The sequence below is a fragment of the Vulpes lagopus genome, chromosome 10 (genome assembly GCF_018345385.1).
Source record: "Vulpes lagopus strain Blue_001 chromosome 10, ASM1834538v1, whole genome shotgun sequence".
NCBI classification, from domain to species: domain Eukaryota; kingdom Metazoa; phylum Chordata; class Mammalia; order Carnivora; family Canidae; genus Vulpes; species Vulpes lagopus.
Window position 1 is genome coordinate 109,049,791 of NC_054833.1, and position 20,417 is coordinate 109,070,207.

Sequence of the window (20,417 nt, forward strand, 5' to 3'; positions counted from 1 at the left end):
CAATTCTTTTCAAAAGGATTATTTTTAAAGCACATATGCTACTTTCCTTAGCAAGACCCATGAAAAGACTGAGCAGCCCAGCCTTCCTTGAGTCCCCAGAGGCCTTGAGCCATGAATGGGCCTGGCCAGGGGACATTGCCCAGGGCTGGGGCAAGAGAGCCAGCCCACAGTGCAGAACAGAATGCCGAAACAACAAAAGGAGGAAGATGTCTTTGGCTAAAACTTTGGCATTAAATAAAAGAGGCAAACAGGATGGAAACATGCAGCCTGCTAAGCCAGGCTGGGGCACAGCAGGGGCACAGGTGACCTTGAAGGCTGGCTCCAAGAGGGGTAGGAACCAGGCCTGGGCACATTCCTGGATGGTAAAAAGCTGTGTTTCAATGAGTTAGGTGTGCCTACTGGGCCTGGAAGGGAGCACGTGCAAAGAAGGAACAGGGAAGGAACTGGGCCATCTTGGCCACAGCCAGCTCATCAAGTAACTAAAGTGGATGTAGTGCAAAAGTCGCAACCAAGTACTATGGACATGCCACCTGCTTGCCTGAAGGGTCATGTGGCATGATGGGCCAAAGGCAGGACCTTGTCCTTGTCCTGGGTGCCTGTGTCCTCAGCCACAGAAAGAGTACTAACTTCGCAATGCATGTGGAACAGGAGAGACAGACCTCTGTCTCCATATGTGTTAGTCGAGGTCGCCTGGGTCCAGGTATCAAGGCTCAGAGTTTGTGCTTCTCTTTGCAGTCTGTGTCCTCTGTTGGCAAAAGCAGGCTGAGGAAAGACAGAGGAATCTCCGAGCCTCTCACCCCATGGCAGAGCACATAGTCCGAGCCCCACCTCAGAACATCACAACAGCCTTTCAACAATGGCAAGGTGTCCAAGAATATCCACAGGGTGGCACATGGAGGCCCACTGAATAGGAACCAATACACAGCTCCACAGGGCAGAGGGGCATGGGCCAGTGATGTCCTTAGGGGAGCTCCGCTGTTCTCAGGTGGGCACCAGGCCTGGGGGGGCCATACAGGGTCACCGAGGCAATATGGTTATTCTGCATGACCTGGTGTGAGAAGACGACAGTGAGTCAAAGGGAAGGAGTGGAAAGGATGTAGGCAGGGCAGGCAATCAGATCCATAAAAACCACCAGTACAGGGGCTGTGAGTGCAGACACAGGATTTGGGGTAGCTCCTGTACACAAAGGACGGAGGTTGTATGTGCAACACACCTGCACACAGGGTTGGGTCATCTCTGGCCCAGCAACTGTGTGTTCTTCATGGGATACAAAAACTTCACTCTGCATATTTATTCAGTCCTTCTGGCACTGCTAGGGGCCTACTGAGGGTGTAGCATCCAAAAGGTAGACAAGGGACAGCCCATTCTTCCTAGCCAATGGGGCCTCTATAGCCACTTACCCATAGCACATTCTTTAATATGGCATTTAAAGGCCCCCAGTACTCCCATGCTGAGCTCCACTTGCTCCCAGGGGTTCCCTTTCCTACCATATTTATGTTTTCACATATGTGGGATCCCCGTTACCTCTCATCTTGCTGGATATAGACCACTGTAGCCTCCATGACCTCAAATTTCCCCAACATAATTTCTGAACTCTTACTGTTAAATGTGGGCAGGTCATATTCTTAGCAGACAGGGTTACCAGAAAATCAGTAACCAGCAGGACCATCAGGCCCTCCCTAACCATACTCCATCACTTGCCTGTCCCTGCCATGGCCATTAGCTCATCAACCCCCAGGACTTACCTCAAAGATCATCCGCTGAAGACCAAAGCAGAATGTGGAGCCAAATGGGTTGGTATTGTTTGGGGAGGAGGACCTGTGGCCAGGGAAGCTAGAATTAGAAAGGCAGACAGAAGCCGAGTCCAGGCAGGGCATCTAGTCCCTTTTGAGATGGGGGCCACTGGCCCAGTATCTCCCATGGCTGTCTGTTTCCTACACAGGCCCTTGAGGTACCAGGGGTAGTGATAGGTATCATTTAAATTCTGAACCCTACAAAGCCCAGTGGGGCACAGGAAGTTATTATGCAATTAGACTAGAGTGACAAGTTAGGAGGGAGGAGCCTCAAGCAGGACGGTATGAAGTGGGTATGAAGCTGTAGACTATAGCATGTGGCAACTTTAATGGGAAAAAAAGAGCCAGGACAGTCAGTGAAAACTGCTTCCCTTTCTGAATAACTAGAGGTGAAAGCCCCCCCTACCTGGAGAGGGGAGCTATCCCCGGGGAGGGGGGCACCTCTCTGGTGTAGGTAAATATGCAGAATAGCTGGCCCAGTGGTAATATGCAGGGTGGGGGCAGGAAGTACGTATGTGGCAACAAGACAACTTCTGTCATTTCTAAGCCATAGGTACTGCTAGGCTTCCCTCAGTCTTCTGGGCTGTGAGGAGCAGGACAGGGTGGTCAGAGACAGCAACCTCCTATTCACCTGTGCAGGACAACAGGCTTCTCCACAGGGTGGCCCAGGAGCTCCTGGATGTTGTCCCACTGCAAAAGGCGGCACGGGGTTAGCAGAGACCTAATCATGCCTGTGACCAATGGCTGGCCCAGAAACACGGGCCCTAGACTGCTGGCAGGCTCACACCCACCTCATTTTGGGGCTACATGAGGTGGGAAAATAGGAGCTCACCTTGCTGTAGGTTGTACATGTTTCTGTCTGACCATCTGCATTTTCTGAAAAGAGAATACAGAGTGGGTTGGTTGCTGGCCCAGCTTACCTGTGACCCCAGCCCTAGGCAGAATCCAGACCTGGCCACTCTGTGCATTAGGGTTGGAGTACGGAGAGAGGACAGATGGGCTATTTCAGAATTCCTGAGTGAAAGAGGGTAGAGAACCAAGAGGGGACAGCAGTCACAAGGCTGACTCGGGAGCACCTGGATAATCGTATATAGGAAATTCTCCCCATCAGAGACCACTAATCCCATGATTATAGAAAAAGACCTTGAGAGCCTCCAGGAGCATAAAGCCCTAACCCAGAGAAGCTGAGGGCAAAGCAGACTATGGGCAAAGCAGGTAGGCAAAGGCTCCTGCTACCATTTCTGTTTGGATCACTGTCTTCTCATGAGGTTAACTTCAAAACCCTTTTCTTAGTCTGAGGATATCCACTACTCACCTTTCTTTATGGCTAGTGGGATCTTGAACTCACAGCGGTGATAACTAGAGAGAGAAGCCAGATGGATAAAGGCTGGGCCCTCTGAGAGGCCTGACCACCCATGCATTTCAACCCTGCACCCCAGGAAACACAGAAGGAACCCATCCCCAAAGCCCTGGCTCTGGGGTCTAGAGCCATCTTAGACAGATACATCATTTTGGACAAGATACAAAGCTCTCTGAACCTATTTCCCTATTTGTAAAATGGGTACAAATGGAGAGACGTAAGGTTTGGACACTGTACCAGGAACAGAGCAAACACTCAGGAAATGTTCGCTTCCCACGAAACTGTAAGAATTCAGGTACAGACAAATTAGTGAACATTCAAAGCCACAAGCTCTCTTTTCCTGGGGATTTTCAACCCAAAGCTCAGTTCTTGGGAGGGGAAGGTATAGGTATACTCACATATTAAAATTATAATGCCCAGGGTAATTGGTGTGTAGGACAAACTTCTTCACTTTGTGTGTATTTGCATCAAAGAGGATATCCTGGGGTAGAAAACAAGGATGTCCAAGTAGGGAAGGTTATTGAGGCTGGACAAAGGCCTTTCCAAGGCCATGTCCAACTCAGAGATAGCCACTCCACAACAGGGATGCTGCTGGGAAATAGCCTTCTCCCAAACAACAGTCAAGGGGATAGCTGAGATCAAGTAGCCTTAAATGGACATTTTCAGTGAAGGGGGCACCCAGAAATCTGTAGGTCCATTCCAAACTTTGTAGCAGCAGGCCCAGTAGTCCCATGGGCTACAGCTCTTACTGCTTGGGAACTCAAAACACATCAGAGAGACCTTTCCTAACAAGCCCCTGATTAAAAATTAACTGAGCATAGATTTTGGCTTAAAGGCCACCAAGAAGATTCAGGGACCACCTGACTTTCCAGTGGCTCAAAGCACCTAACTATTCTGAATGCCATTACTGGCCATTAGGCCCTGTGGGAGTCAGCAACTCCTGGAACTGAAGGTCTAGCCTCTCACCAGGACTCAGAGCTGGATTTGATGCTGCCCACTGAACACTTCTTCCTATCTCCCACACCCTTCCCAGTTTCACATCCTGTCAGTTGTTTAGGCTTGTGACCGCAGGGTTAGCTCTGACCCCACCCCTACATGACCTACATTAAGTCCTATTAGGGTTTGGTCCATTTGTTCCATCTTCCTTGTCCCTTATTATCACTGGTCCTTGAACTCAAGAGGTTCAGCTTACAGAATGCCATTTCCCTCCTGCCACTGCCGTACCTTCAAGAGTTTATGTTTACCCACTACTCCTGGTTCCTCTGATCTTTTTCCACATAGGCTGACCCCAGTATCTCCTTTCTCCCTCTCCAGAATCTACCCTTTCTTTGCTGCATCAAGACCTCAGGCTCTAGAAAGCTCAAACACTCAAAGACCTCAGGTCCAGGCTAGCCTTGCCCTCTGAGATGTATCCTGCTAGCGCAGAGTTTACACAATTTCTCCCCCCCCCCACAATTTCTCACACACATCCCATCCACCAGCTGCACTGTCAGCACTGACAGTGGACACCAGTTCCATTCAGCACTCCATGTCCAGAGCACAGGACCACAGCAATGCCTTTGGGGTAATCCTCTAAAAATACATAAGCACATTTCCACTATCTGACCCTTTTTAGTCTCCCTGTTTTGAGATTCCAGAAGAAGCTTGTATATGTTCTACAAATGTGTAGATCCCAAACTATGTTAACCTGAATGATTCCCACAGCCTCCACTTATGCAGCATGTTTTCCTCAATAAAGAAGCCGAGAAATACCAGGGAACCTGGTGCTTCTGAGAAATCTCAGTGGCAGGGAAGGCCCCCTTTAGGGTGCCAATGCAAGACAGCACTGCACTGGGTGGAGCCAGCTGGGGCTAGTTTCCCTGCTGCCAGGCATGGTTACAGCTTCATGTATACACAAAGGTGTGCCCAGGTGCATGGTCTGCTACCACAGAAATGAAACATTTCTCTAAGGAACCACAACTTACCACTCCAAGAGTGAAGTAGTTAAAAAAGTAGTCATTGCACTTGGATGGAACTTGTTTATGAGGGGAAGGAGAATGAATTTTCATCTGTTGGGAAAAAAATAACAAAATCCAACTCCTTAATACAATTCTCAGATTAACTAAAAGTCTACAAACTATGTTTTGTGTATAACATTAAGCTGCTAGGTAAGCAAAAGTGTCAGAATCTCTGCTACTGGTGCTGAACAGTGCAGCCAGCTTCCCCCCCCCCCAGCTTTGGTTGACTACAGACTGGGCCCTGGTCTCCAAGAAAAGGCAGGACAATCTGACCAACAGGATCAGAAAAGAGCTTTCAATTTAATTCATCAGTTTTCATAGAACAGGTTCTATGGAAAAATAACAATTTATATTTACTTGATATTAAGTTAATATTGATTAAAAAAGGACAATGCAATGCCTACCTGGTTCAGTTGGTAGAGCATGTGACTCTTGATCTAAGGGTTATGAGCTCGAGCCCCACTTTGGGGACAGACTTTACTTAAAAGGTAAAAAAGCCTATTTAACTTCATAAACACATTTTCCGTACCTTGTCTTCTGACTTATAGAAGACCTTGTGCGGAGAGCCAAGCACGCTAAGAACATCTTGGCAAGAATCACCAAAATATACTGAACGTTCAAATACCCGCATCTTGGCATCTGCTAATAGGCCAGGTCCACAACCTGCAGAGAATAAGGGAGAGGTGGTCAGGTTCCCAGTCAGGGCCTGATATCCTGCAGCCTGGGACCAAGGGGGCCCCAGAGAGGCCAATGACTGCACACTGCATTTTTAGCTCTGGCTGAGGGGCAAGACTGCATGCAAGCAGAAATACTAGGTCACAGGGCTTGAGATGCTATGAGAGATCACTATCTTCTTGAAATAATCCCAGAGAGGGGCCCCTGGGTGGCTCAGTCAGTTAAGTATCTGACTCTTGATTTTGGCTCAAGTCATGATTTCAGGATCATGAGACTGAGTCCTGCATTGGCCATGGAGCCTGCTTAAGAGTCTCTCCCTCTCTCTCTCTCTCCCTCTGCCCCCTCCCCATCTCTTTCATTAAAAAAAAAAAAAAAAATAATAATAATAATTAAAAAAAGAAAGAAGGAATCCCAGAGACTCATTCAATCCAAGAAAAGTGATGTGGAGCTCTGAAAACTTCATTCATTCACTCACCAAATATTTACTTATTGACTACCATGGGCTAGACACTTTGTAAGATATTGAAGAAACATGCTGAGCAAAACAAATGCAGTCTCTGCCCATAATGGAGCTTATGGTGTGACGATTCCAATCCGACACCACACAACTATGGTAAAATAAACAGCAGCAGAGATGCTATGAAAGTATATAATGAGGTGCTATTATCTCTTGCCACTTTCTAGGTCCTGTTAAGATACAGGAATTTATGTTAAGAGGGGCTTCTCAATGGTAACCCCCAACTAGAGACTAGACCTAAAGATCACTCTATAGAGAAGTCAACAGGAAACATCCATTAACTTACTCCCTAATTATACAAACACCGACAGACCCACTAACACTCAAAAAATGACAAACTAAGAAAGTGGGAGGATAAGAAAATCCCATTTGACAGAAGTTTCTTCTTTGGGAAAAATCTTTAAACCCTGACTCTGTCTAATACATTTTAGAAATGGTTCCAGTTACACACACACAGAAGTAGCTGTGGAATAGGAAAAGACACACCAACAGTAAAATTCCCCCATTCTGTGGATGGGAAGACAAAGTGTTTTACTTCTCCACAACCTGCCCCCCAAAAGAGGCAAGAACTGGGTAAGACTGCATTTCCTGGTATATGATAATCACCATCACCTTACTCTGAACAGAACTTTATAGCTGACAAAGCTCTTTCAGGTATAATAATCCATTTGTTCTATAGGGAAGACTTCAGAGATCTAAAATCTGAAATAAGCTGGTACTGAGTTCTGAGTTCTTCAACTAACCCAACAGTCTTCAGTTACAGCACACATACACTGAGTGGCAAGGAATGGTTGTGTTTAAATTAATGAGGTCAGAGAAAAACATAGTCTACATTAACCTCTGCCTATAAATCTTGCACTTAAGCAAGCCTGGGTGCCCTACAGAACCCACCAAAAGTCCTGCCAAGCTAGACTATATGCCCCAAATCTCCAGGTACCAGACACTTGTAAAGGTCCAGATGGGTGGGGTGATAGGGAAGGCAATCTTCACAGGCAAGTCTTCTCTCGTCTGACCCTACTTGAAGCCTACCCAGGGGAAAATATCCTTAGTTTTAGGAGGCTATTTTAGTTTCTGATTCCCTGGAGTGAATCTTCCTATAAATTATTGTGGGGATCAAGGCAGTTATACTGAATTCCTATCTTAAAAACATCCTGGTAGCTACAATCCATAAGTAAAGATGTAAGAAATGGGTTGGTTGAGACAAGCTACCTTTCTGCTTACCAAAGGAAACTTTCAACGAGTACTTGATTAGATAGTAATTTGATGAGTCCCTGACTTAAAGTGTTTCCCCCACTGACCCTGTAAGCAGTGAGATGTGATTGCTGGGAGTGTGCTGTACAGGGTGGAAGCCAGAATTAGAGGAGATTCCCCTCTCCCAACAGACTCCTCTTGCTGTCACCTGGGATAACTGCACCATCCTTGGCTACCTCGCTGTTTCAAGGAGTGACCCTCCTGGCAAAAGAGACCCTAAATCACTTGACCTTGTTGCTACATCTCAATTCTCTCAAACACTATAGCTCAAGTGCAACATTCTTTTAAGTAAAATTTTCTGCCTTGGCTAGAAAACCACATTTAAAAAAAATTTCTAACATAGAGCTTGTGAACTACTTAATTGTTCAGGGGAGTAACTTCAGTTTATATGCCAAATTCTTCATAGTTAAGAACCAGTGCCCTAGAAACTAACACAAGATCCTAATTTATGAACAAATACTCATTACTCACTAAGCTAGACTGAGCCCCTTGAAGGCACAGCCACTATCCTGGATCCCAGGCCAAAGACATGGCCTATACTATTAAGTGTGGCTCAAGGTCCACAGTAGCTGAGATTAGCCAAAGGAAATCACAAAAGAGGCATGGATCCTGGAGAGGCTATCCATTGAAGGTAGCAGCTCTTTTTTTGTTCATAGTCAGCAAAACTCGCAGCAGGGTCTGGCCAAATCATAATCCAAAAAGTCCCAGCTGCCAGCCTACTGAGAACTGGCATAAAGGCTGGAAAAAGGATTGGGATCTCTGAGTGGCTCAGTTGGTTGAGCATCCAACTCTTGGTTTTGGCGCAGGTTGTGATCTCAGAGTCGTGGGATTATGCCTCATGTCACACTCTGTGCTCAGTGGGGGAGTCTGCTTTAAGACTCTCTCTGCCCCTCCCCCTTGTGTGGTCTCTCAAAATGGGCAAATAAATCTTTAAAAAAAAAAGGGGGTGGAAAAGGGGAGAAAAGACCAGTATTGCAGCCCATAAGATACATTTCCAGTAAACAGCCTGGGAAGCACTGCAAAACTATATAAGCACACAGAAGGCTTACGTACATGCTAGGGGAAGCAGTGCTACTGTCATTTATTAAGATTTTGTAATGATAAAACTGTGTATTGTTCCTTCACAAATTTAAACAAAAGCTTTAACCATAAATATCTGTACTGTCTTGTACCAACTATCTTTAAGCATGTGCGATTTTGGGCTATCTCAACATGGATATAATGGAGAATCCACTACCCCAAGGCCAGTAACTGACCTGCAGCAAGTAGCCGAAGTCGTAAACCTGAGGGTCCAGTTCCATCTCGAAGAACATCCACACTCTCAGCATACACATTGCCAAGGAAACAGCTCAGGGGCATTACGGGAGCCCTGGAGGCAGGCAAAGAATGAGCAGAGGCTTTGCCCTTCCTCCCAAGGAACCCATGGCCCATGAAGCTTGTGCTCCCCACACATACTTGGTATCCTGCAGGCTGTTTCCACTGTAGATGTACATTCGTTTCACAGTCGCTCCGTGGGGTATCTGGAGAGAAGCCAGGCCATGGGCGAAATTGGGCTGCAAACACAAGACAAAAGTTTTACTAAAAGCATACTGCAGGCCATGTAAGCCAGGGTCTGGCATTTCCCCAGCCCTCATGGTCTTCAAGAACTGGTCAGGTCAAAGCACACAGTCAAACCTGGTTCCAGGTCAATAAACTCATCCCATCTATGCAAGTCCATTTTTAATTTTAGTTTTTCCTTCCTTCATCAAGAAGAAATTATGGGAATGCTTTCTTTAGTAAAATGTAAGCCTCACCAAACGTCTATCATTTCATGACCCTAAAGATGCTGCTACTACCTAAGGATGAATATAACATTTTGCTAAAAGCAATAGATAAATGAAAATCCAGAATGAAGTCTCAAATTATAGGCCACTTAAAAAACTTCCACAGTGATTTGGAGGTTTTTTTTAAAAATTTATTTATTTATGATAGTCACAGAGAGAGAGAGAGAGAGAGGCAGAGACACAGGCAGAGGGGGAAGCAGGCTCCATGCACCGGGAGCCCGATGTGGGACTCGATCCCGGGTCTCCAGGATCGCGCCCTAGGCCAAAGGCAGGCGCTAAACCGCTGCGCCACCCAGGGATCCCAGTGATTTGGAGTTTTAAAGCAAAGTACAACTGAATTTATTTCTGAAAAGTAAGCCTGACCTCACTATGCAGTGAAAAGCGCCCTCTTCTTGGGAATGCCAGCTTGGGCTTTGTTCTTGCTATCAGTCCCACCCACTCTACCACTCTTGGTCCCTGAAGACCTCAGAGATGAGGAAACCAAAGAAAGGGTTCCTATCCAGCTTCCCTGGTGGCACTGTCTGCTGGGTCCATATCACCTTGGTACTGGGTGACAAATACCATAGGAAAGGAAGGGCTAACCTCGTACTTGGGAGCCTCGGTCCACGAGTCTAACTGGAAAGAGAAAGATAGTCCTCTGAAGTTGAGGTGGAAGAGCTGCTCAGCGGAGTTATACACTGTAGGAGTGAGGAGGAGACAATGACATGGGTGAATGATATCAGAAGACATGAACACAAACCAGCCTGGCACCATCTACCTTATGTCTGAATCCTTAACTGACCCACTACGCTGAAAACAAGGGACAGGAGCTTTCCTTCACACCCAGTTATCAACCGTCAAATCCTATAGGAACCTGGCTTCAGGGGATGGTGCACTTGCTAGGTTCATCATTATGGGGTGCAACAGATAAGGAGAGGAATCAGATGGACTTACCTCCAGGATGGGTTGCACCAAAAGACTGGTCAATCTGCTCAATGGTGGGAGCTATGGCCTGAGAGTTAAAATGCACTCCACTGAAAAACAAAGATGCTTCTCAAATCACTGAAGATGGTAGCTAGAGGAGTTATTCTTTAAACATAGGCAGGTGAGTTTACAAGTATGTCAAAACACAAGTTTAGGGATGCCTGGGTGGCTCAGTGGTTTAGCGCCTGCCTTTGGCTCAGGGCGTGACCCCAGGGTCCTGGGATTGAGTCCCACATCTATCTAGTCCCTGCATGGAGCCTGGTTCTCCCTCTGCCTATGTCTCTGCCTCTGCCTCTCTCTCTCTCTGTCTCTCATGAATAAATAAAATCTTTAAGAAAAATGACAAGTTTATTAAAGAACTTTTAAGTGAGGGATAATAAATGAGGTCAGAACAAGTCAAGTCTCCAAGGCTGATACACAGAATTGATCCTTACCGCCTTCCAAGACCTGTGTGGTCATCAGGCAGTTTAAGAAAGAAATAAATTCAGTCTTAGCCCATGGCATCTAGACTTGGATGCCACAGAATGGCACAGGAATAGAAAATGTTAATATGTTTTCCTAGAATGTCTACTAATAGTTTAGCTTGGAAAGGAACTTTTTTTAAAAGGGGATGAACATCTTAAAAGAACAGTATAGCCAAGCAAGGTAACTTGTTTTCTTTTTCTTTTTTTTGTTTTTTGTTTGGTAACTTGTTTTCTTTCTTTTTTCTTTTCTCTTTTTTCTTTCCTTTCCTTTCTTTCTTTCTTTTCTTTTCTTTTCTTTTCTTTTCTTTTCTTTTCTTTTCTTTTCTTTTTTCTTTTCTTTCTCAGATTTTATTTGAGAGACAGAAAGAGAGAGACAGAGCAGGCACAGAGGGGCACAGGGAGAAGGAGAAAGAATCTGAAGGGGACTCTACACTGAGTGCAGAGCCCCACATAGGACAACTGAGATCATGACCTCAGTCAAAACCCAGAGTCCCAGAGTCCCAACTGCAACACCCAGGCACCTCAGGCAGTTTGTTTCTTAACAGACAGCACTCAAGGACTGGGTGAATTTGGAGAGGGGTAATGGATCCCAAGCAAAGGGGAAAGATCTGAGGGGGGAGGGGCTTGGGAACAAAGAGGACACATGATTTCAGATGATGGGCAAGAAGATACAGCATTCATGACTTTCAGGAGAATGCTTAAAGGTTAAGAATAATTTTAAAAATTAGCATAATTCATGGAACACCTCCTTTTTTTAAAGATTTATTTATTCATTTGGGGGGAGGGGGTGCACTTGGGAAAGATCTGAGGGGGGAGGGGCTTGGGAACAAAGAGGACACATGATTTCAGATGATGGGCAAGAAGATACAGCATTCATGACTTTCAGGAGAATGCTTAAAGGTTAAGAATAATTTTAAAAATTAGCATAATTCATGGAACACCTCCTTTTTTTAAAGATTTATTTATTCATTTGGGGGGAGGGGGTGCAGAAGGAGAGGAAGAGAGAGTCTTAAGTCTCAGGAATACTCTGTACTGAGTGTGCCTTGATGCAGGGCTTAATCCCATGACCCTGAGACCATGACCTGAGCCAAAACCAAGAGTTGGACGCCTAACTGACTGTTACCCAGGCACGCTAGAACACCTCTTTTTCTTAACCCAGCAGCCACACAGTACTGACTTCATTTCTCTGATGGGAAAACAAGCTCAGAGAGGCTAAATGACTTGCCTAAGGTCACAGAGGTAACAGAATGATGAATCCAGGGAGGCCTGACCCCTGGACTCCATGCTTTTACTCATCGCTAACTACTAAGAGGGAAAAAAGAAGCCAGACCTTGAGGTACAAAGGCTCCAACAAAACTGAAAGACAAAAAGAATCTGGAGGGGCCAGTGCTATTACACATTTGCTTTATCCACTTCCCTAGTGACAAATGCTGCTTGAGCTAATCCCAGGAATTGGCCTTTTTTCATGCCCCTGAAAAGGGAAAGGGAAGCCTGTTAAGGAAGCTTACTATATGGAGCATTCTAGATGCTAGCACAGAACCTTGCCATAATGGGGGCTCAAATATTTCTTTTATGCTACAGGCATTGTTTTCCTTCTAAAAAGTAGATTTCAGGGGCACCTGGGTGGCTCAGTTGGTTGAGTGTCCAACTTTTGGTTTTGGCTCAGGTCGTGATCTTAAGCCCCATGGTGGGGTCCATGTCCTCAAGAAGTGTTACTTCTTCTTTTCCCTCTCCCTCTCCCCCTCTCCCCCATGCACTCATGTGCTTACTCTTTCAAACACATAAATAAAATCTTTAAAAAAAAAGAAAAAAAGAAAAGAAAAAGAAAAATGGGTGGCACAGCTGGTTAAGCATATGACTTTTGGTTTTGGCTCAGGTCATCTCAGGATTGTGAGATTGAGCCTTGGGTTGGACTTCACACTCAGTGCAGAGTCTGCTTAGGACTCTTTCTCTCCCCTCTGCCCCTCCCCACTGCACTCTCTAAATAAATCTTAAAAAAAAAAAAAAAAAAAAAGGTAGATTTTGGCTCCTAAATAGTGATCCCTTTGGCATTCTCTTTAGCATACATAGGCTTTGAAGTCAGACCTATGGTTGTGGGGGGCAGGCAGCATCTGTGACCTAGAAGATAGTCACATCACCTCTAACCTGAGGTCCTTTGTTGTGAGGACTAAATAAACTGACATATATGAGAAGTGTTTTACACACAGCATGTCCTTAAACAAGATTTCCTTCTCTTCTCCAGAAAGCTAAGTAGGCTTGGAGGCTACCTGAGGAAATCATGGCACCAGAACTGCTATGGATGGGAATCCTTTATTAACTTAATGAGGGTAATAGATAAACTCCATATGTACCAATCCTGCGGCATAGACCAGCAGGGGAGTAAACTTACCAATATTTTAACTTTACTTTAGTCAAGTCATATACTTCAATCACCTTGAAAAAAAAAAAATCAAAGGTTTAAGCGCTGTAATACTCTGCAATTGAAAAAGATTGACTAAAAAGACATTTATAAAGGGATGCCTGGCTGGCTCAGTCGGTAGAGCATGTGAATCTTGATCTCAGGGTTGTGAGTTTGAGCCCTTTGATGGGTTAGATCACTTAAAAAATAAAATCTTAAAAAAAAAAAAAGACATTTATAGAATAGTGAAGAAAAAGAAATCTATCACTATTCAGAATTTTCTTGAAGCACCACACATTATGTTTTGTTCTCATTTTTAAATCTGGAGGAAAAACCCACGCTACACACACAGTATAACCTCTCCTTTCCTTTCTTCTAGTGGACTGTTCCACATATATCCATGTATGCAGCAGGTCAAGTTCCTATAACTAATCTACTACTCTATCATACAGAGTGCTACACATGGAAGAGTAAAATCCTCCACAGATCAAATCATGTAGCTTAAAGGTTAAAGTTGTACCTTTGGATACTGAGCCTTCTTCCTTCTATTCCAAGCTTTGCTGCATTAGCAAGACCCCAAATCAGATCACTTTGAAAAACACCTTTAAAATACTGTAGCTTACAAAACAAAAGGATGGGAGGAGATCTATCCTGCTAGAAAAGAAGTCATATTACATTAGGTTAGGACAAGTGGGACAATATTCATACATCTCTATTGAAGGGCACCTGGAAAACCTTAGGACCCTCGTGTCATTTCAAGGGGTTCAGCCTTGGATTAAATGCCAAGAACTCACGGCAGAGACAAAGGTATTGAACACTCAGCCACTAGTGGTGCCAAGTAATGAGCACTAGGAAGTCTTCTATGCCAATGTAGCAAGGGCTTGGCAGCCAGAAGCATGGCTGGCTGGGGCCTGGAGCACCAGCTACTATCCTCCAGTTGGGAGTCCTGGCGCTCACTATAGAGGAACAAGCAGAGCTGATTCAACGTCCACTTCCCCTGACAATCTGAGCCTCATCCTAGAAGGGGCTGTGGGGCCCTGTGTCTAGAAAAGCATCTAGCATTGCCATAGAAAATGAGACATAATAGGCAGTCTACCCTTGGCCAGACCTTACTGCTAACTTTATTTAATGATCCTAACACTAAAACACAAGTTGGGCACCTCTTAATTAAATGCAGCTATTCTGATCCTACTTGGTGCTAAGAGTAACTCCCTCTGCTGGGCTGTCACAGCACTTCAATCACCTCTTTTCCCACACTACTTGTGTATGCTGTTCCCAGTCTCACTAAGTTAAGCCCTTTAAGGTCTGGCTTATTACTCCACACAGGAAAGGTACTTAAAACATCAGGCAAGTCGGACTGTTACGAAGCTGGCTAAGGGCAATATGAAGCTAGAAAGCATGAAAAGAGGTACCAAGAGAGGTCATACAAGGAAGGACAGGCGAACAGCTGTGATTCATAAGATACGTAGTGTCCCCTTCAGAAAGCCTGTATCATGCCAAACTGGTATGCCATTTCTCTGCCTCATGCTGGCAGAGAGCCTCAACCTTCAGCCAGAAGCCCTGCTTATATAGCAGGAGCAGACAACTGCCTCCCTGACTGCCACCCCTACAGCTGGCTAATGACCCACCATTCACCCTGTGGGGGTAGGCCTCAATGATGTTCCTTCTGTCTCATTGTTACCCACCTGCCAATAACCGAGACCAACACTTATGGGTGTTTCAACCTGGCCTGTCTAATGCAAGAACAGTGGACTGGAGTTAATCACAGGGCCTATGTATGATGGTACTTGTGGCAAGAGACCCCGGGTGCTAACCATCTTGGAGTCCTTCATGTCACCAAGAATAATCAACAAGCCGATTTTGGTCCATGGAGCTTGCTGAGCCATGGGGACAAGCAGCTAGGGAAGTCAAAAGTCCATGATCTACTACCCTCTGGGCTGGAAAATACTTTGATTTCCCCAGAGCAGAAGCCAAGACAGCAGCCAAGATAGGAAAGGAAAAGATAGGTAGCTGTAAAAGTTGAGATTTGTGAAGCCTCATTCCACAAAGCTTTCTTACAGTCAGGGAGTCAAGGAATCAGGGAGAGGTGGATTCTTAAGTGCTGGGATGAGGGGCAGGCAGAAGAGCATGTCAAACCTGATGCTAACCAAGGGCACCTGAGAATGCTTTCTCTGTTTCCAGAGGCTCAGGGCCCCAGCCCCCACCCCCTTCATAGGGACCCTACAAAAAGCAGAAGAGAAGGTTCTATTTATTTCCTTTCCCATTCAAATGTACTTTCATTCCTCACAGTTCTCCATAGGGTGCTCACACAATTTTCTTCAGCTCGTATCACATTATTTCCCATACACAAAAACAGAAGCTAAGTCATTTCTATTGCCAGTGGCCATCACACACTGAATTAATTAACTTATTAATTCAGGGTTAAAAGCTTGGCAGACCACTCATCCTCTGCCTCTCTACTGTTTCGCTGATAAAACAGTATTACTCACAGGCTTGCTAAGTTAGGAAATGTATGGGAAGCACTTAGCCACGTACTTCACTTGTACCAAGTACTCACTAAATATATGACACTGTCCTCACCATGCTATGATTTTATGATGGGCTGTCTAGCCTTTCCCCTTTGTTATCCATTTAGGTTATTTCCAGCTTTTCATTACTATGAAAAGCCCTGCTATAAATATCTGGCAACATTACCTTCCCCATAATCTTTTGGAGTTATGTTTCCTAAAGTGGACTTACCAAGCTGAGACAAATAACTCTTTGTAAAGTTGTTTCCAGATTATGTTTCCCCCAATTTGTAATGAAGCCACACTGATGACCATCCTCTTTCCTTTCCCACTGTGAAACTTCTGGTCAGGCAGGACAAGATGAATGTGTCCACAAGGAGAGGCAAGGTAGTTGTGAGGTTAAGAATGTTCACATTTGCTTTTGAAGAGCCATCATAAATGAGGAATTCTCATTTAATGTACAGATTCCTTCACCATGTTCTGTCTTGTTTCCTTAGCAGCTCACTTGGGATGGGATTACAAGAAATAGGAAGTACCCAAGTCTTTTGGAAAGGCATGGCCTAACCAGGACAACCGCTCTGGTATGCCACTGCCCAGAGCCACATTCAACCTTGTGACTCTGAGGCATGAGTCTAGTGTCACATGACTAATCTGTGAAGCCCAGACATTCGTAAATAGTGTATTAAAAACATCCTAGACTGAAACAGGTGTTAGTAAATTGCACTTGAACAGCAATTAAGACAAACCCTATACACCACCAAGTTGTTTGTTTACATATCCTCAAGGGGGTTAAAGAACCAACTCATTGCTAGTGGTGTTAAGCCCTAAGCTCCAGCATTTTATGAAAAACAGTTCCATTTTTCACCTTCCAAGTCATACTGTTTGACTTAAGAATGAAGTAAAACAAGATACAAAAACCTTTTGGTCCTATTCTGCAGTTAGGACCCATTTTTAGTATCCTAAACTTTTAAGACTTGGAATAATCTGTGTCAAACACTTAGCTCTACTCTCACTTTCCTTAAATTGAGTAACTTGAGTCCCCTCCCCATAGCATATTCCCCAAATCTCCAACACTTTCTCCTTTCACTTCTGGAGCCTGAGATTAGAGTCCTTCCCAGCCTCTTTCTAACTACTACACCCCACCCTCAGCTTCCCTTTTTGTAGGCGAGCAGGCACAGCTTCAGTTCCCTAGACTATGGTGGACTCTGAATCACAAGAGTCTACTCTGACTTATTAGTTTCAGAAACATCTTACAAAAGCATGTATTAATCAGCCTGACATGCAATTTTAGTTGTCAATCATAGTTACCTTAAGTCTCTGATTGAAAGCATCAAACAGCAGTTTGATTCCGTCCTGAGTCAGGTTAAGGATGAGGTCATGGCTCAGAGGAGACTACAAAACAAAAATAAAGCACTGTAAACTACTCAACAGCAACTACCAAAAACCTTACAAATCTAAATGCAATGCATAGGGATTATGGAAGTGGAGACAGCCCTTCCCTCGTCCAAGTAACAAACTGTTGTATGAATGAGGCATCCTCTGCTTCCAGCCTGAAGCTGCTGTTTCCTAATATTGGTTGAAAAGAGCCTCTTTTTTCTAGGCTTCTAGTAATAATACCTGAGGGAAAGTACCAAGATTATGTGAGTATATAAACCATTTTCTTTTGAGAGTCCAGGGTCTACATCTATAGCGTGGGTTTACTTATCAAACCTACAGAGCAGCCAATGAGGTACACAGGCCGGGTAAAAGGGCCTTGATAGGACCCAAACTTGGCAGGTAGTATTCACTGCATGTCAGCTGAACCTACGTCCATTCACTTCCAGGCTGTATGTACCATGCACAGGAAATGTTCTATACTTTGACTGCTTTAGGCCATGTTCCAAGACAAAGAAATATCTTGTGATGTTTGTGAATAAGATGATACTCTTGCTCCTTCCTTCCCTCTCCCGACCATCCCATATCACATGTGCTTTTTTCTGAAAAGCCCAAATCTAAGGTCTAAGGAGTCATATTTCTTCATTTGTCCCTTTTGAGTCCTATGGGGAAGGGAGTAGCAAGCAGCACAAAGGAGTGGACAGAGCTGGCCTTGAGTACTGGTGAGCTGGTGACCTTAAGTGACTCTCAAAACTTCTCTGAGCTCTAGTTTCTTCATGGGAATACCATTATCCCTTCCCTCCAGGGTGGTTGTGGGAACAGAGGTAGTAGGTCTAGATAGCAAGAGAAAAGGCACTAAGCACAGCACTTAGTATCCAGCACTCTCTCATCATGTCTGCATCACTACCCTGCTTTTGCTCCAATGCAATCAATTTAAGGACTTGACATCTGAAGACATTCCGTAGCCCTGAACCAAGCTTGAAATTGGCACACAGCTCTTAAAAGAGTTTAGAAGTTTCTTTATAGAACCTCCCAAGGTAGGCACAGTGAATGACAGAAATGTCGCTGTCAGAGACAGAGATGCAGGCTGGAAGGCCAGGTGCCACTGGTGTGGGCCTCACTGGAAAAATTCTCTCCAAGAGCCCTCTGAGATTAGTTCAGACTGCTCCCTTCTACCCCAATGATCTTCACACAGTAGCAGGCCCGGGTGGCACCACCAGGACCAGCAAACACTAGAAGAAAGGATGTAATTTTCCAGTAGGCCTGTATGAATGTCTAAAATAATTAGGTCTAAGCAAGATAATACAACAATGAATCCTGACCTTAGGCTACTTATTCTCAACCCAGAACACATTTCTTTTTCTCTTCTTTCTTTAAATTTTTAAAATTTATTCAGTCATGAGAGACTGAGAGAGAGGCAGAGAAGAGAGGCAGGCTCCATGCAGGGAGCCCAATGTGGGACTCGATCCCAGGTCCCCAGGATCACGCCCTGGGCCGAAGGCCGCGCAAAACTGCTGAGCCACCCGAGCCGCCCCCCAGAACACATTTCTGAGAGGGCTATTCCATGACACTAAGCAGAATGAAGCAACATTTTAGCATCCTTAAAGATCCTTGCTTGGAGGAGAATGATGGGAGGATCTGAATTTTCTTACACTCTCCCAAGATCTAATCATTTTCCTCCCAGCATGGTTACAATTCAGGACATAACTAGACAATTTTCAAAAGTGAGCAAATTATCCTCACAACTATTATTTTATTAGTATATCTCCAGAACCAAAGTATACCTGTAACTACGTGGTGTTTAAGCAGGCCCTTCGAGTGACCCAGAACTACACAGTCCTCCACATGAAACAGTTTAGTAAAGCTGTTTGCTCTTTTTTTTTTTTTAAGCTGTTTGCTCTTAATTGTTAACATTTTTTCTCCTAAGAAAGATGGGACCTACTTGATATGCACATTTAACTTCCAAGGTGTGATTTGCTAGAGACAAAAAGATATTTCTAACATTTAATGGGGCCAAACTATTCTTCACACTTGATGGGAGCAAAGAGACAAATGGGAAAGGAAAGGAAGGAGGGCAGAGGAAGTCAGGGCTCAATTTAAGAAGCACTGCATCAGGGACCCTGGGTGGATCAGCAGTTGAGCATCTGCCTTCAGCTCAGGGCGTGATCCGGGGGTCCTGGGATCGAGTCTTGCACCAGGCTCCCTGTGATGGGCTTGCTTCTCTCCCTCTGCCTATGTCTCTGCCTCTTTCTGTGTCTCTCATGAATAAATAAATAAAATCTTAAAAAAAAAAAAAAAGAAGCAGCACTGCATCAGAGCTCTGAGAGACCACCTCCTCTTGATCCTCATCCAAAGATTATTCTATTCTAGGGCACTTGGCTGGTTTGGTCAGAGAAGTATTCAACTCTTGATCTTGGGGTCATGAGTCAGAGCCCCACACTGGGTGTAGAGATCACTTAAAAGAAATAAATAAAATTTTATTTTATTTTATTTTTAAAATATTTTATTTATTTATTTATTCATGAGACACACAGAGAAAGGGAGAGAGAGAGGCAGAGACATAGGTAGAGGGAGAAGCAGGCTCCAGGCAGGGAGCCCGCCTGATGCGGGACTTGATCTCAGGTCTCCAGGATCACACCCCGGGCTGAAGGTGGCACTAAACTGCTGGGCCACTGGGGCTGCCCAATAAGTAAAAATTTGAAAAAGATTATTCTATTACAAGGAAACTTGTAATAGAATATCCACATTACAGAAGGAGAACCAGACAGGTTTTTAACCTGCCAAAAGTTGAACGGCTAAGAAACAGAAAGAGCAACGATCTGAACCGAGGTCTAGACTAAGCCCACATTTTCCAATTGATTCCAGCTGCTTAGAAGGTATCAGGAAATGAGCTTAATGCTAAAACTACTATATATACCCAAAGACTGGAACAACAGACAACAAAGACAGTGATATTAGAAACAAACTTCGTTCTTAAAAACTGCTTAAGCCTACTTTCAGATGTATCTAATTTTGGGGTGCCCAAATCTGATTTAACCGAATGTGTAGGAGTTATAAGCTCAAGAAGCAAGCCCATTATCCCTGTTTGGATGGTTGTTAATTGTTGAGTAATTCCCTCATGGTGTAACGCTGAAAGTCAGAGTAGGTTAGGGATCATCTGAGTATAACAAAGAGGAAAAGTCACCATCCTTCATTTTATAAATGAGAAAACACTTTGATACTGTGGCTCAAGGAATCCCCTGGCCCACTCTTAGAAGTCCCTTGTTATGTGGTAGGCACCACAAGAATATCTAAG

At 44.6% G+C, this 20,417-nt stretch overlaps 1 protein-coding gene across 2 annotated transcripts in view; it reads right to left on the reverse strand.

The window, feature by feature from the left end:
• Positions 1-3: 3 nt before the first annotated feature.
• The window catches only part of PHAF1 (phagosome assembly factor 1), a 28,072-nt gene continuing 7,658 nt past the window's right edge, over positions 4-20,417 (reverse strand). For both annotated transcript variants that reach the window (XM_041771294.1, XM_041771295.1), the window contains exons 4-17: positions 17,057-17,140; positions 13,233-13,276; positions 10,350-10,429; positions 9,999-10,093; positions 9,049-9,146; positions 8,850-8,962; positions 5,680-5,813; positions 5,118-5,201; positions 3,552-3,634; positions 3,109-3,152; positions 2,626-2,669; positions 2,425-2,483; positions 1,746-1,818; positions 4-1,048 (exon numbers count right to left, since the gene is read on the reverse strand). In XM_041771294.1, coding sequence (XP_041627228.1) covers positions 962-1,048; positions 1,746-1,818; positions 2,425-2,483; positions 2,626-2,669; positions 3,109-3,152; positions 3,552-3,634; positions 5,118-5,201; positions 5,680-5,813; positions 8,850-8,962; positions 9,049-9,146; positions 9,999-10,093; positions 10,350-10,429; positions 13,233-13,276; positions 17,057-17,140 — 1,122 coding nt within the window. In that variant the 3' untranslated portion in view covers positions 4-961. The remainder of the gene's footprint in view (positions 1,049-1,745; positions 1,819-2,424; positions 2,484-2,625; positions 2,670-3,108; positions 3,153-3,551; positions 3,635-5,117; positions 5,202-5,679; positions 5,814-8,849; positions 8,963-9,048; positions 9,147-9,998; positions 10,094-10,349; positions 10,430-13,232; positions 13,277-17,056; positions 17,141-20,417) is intronic.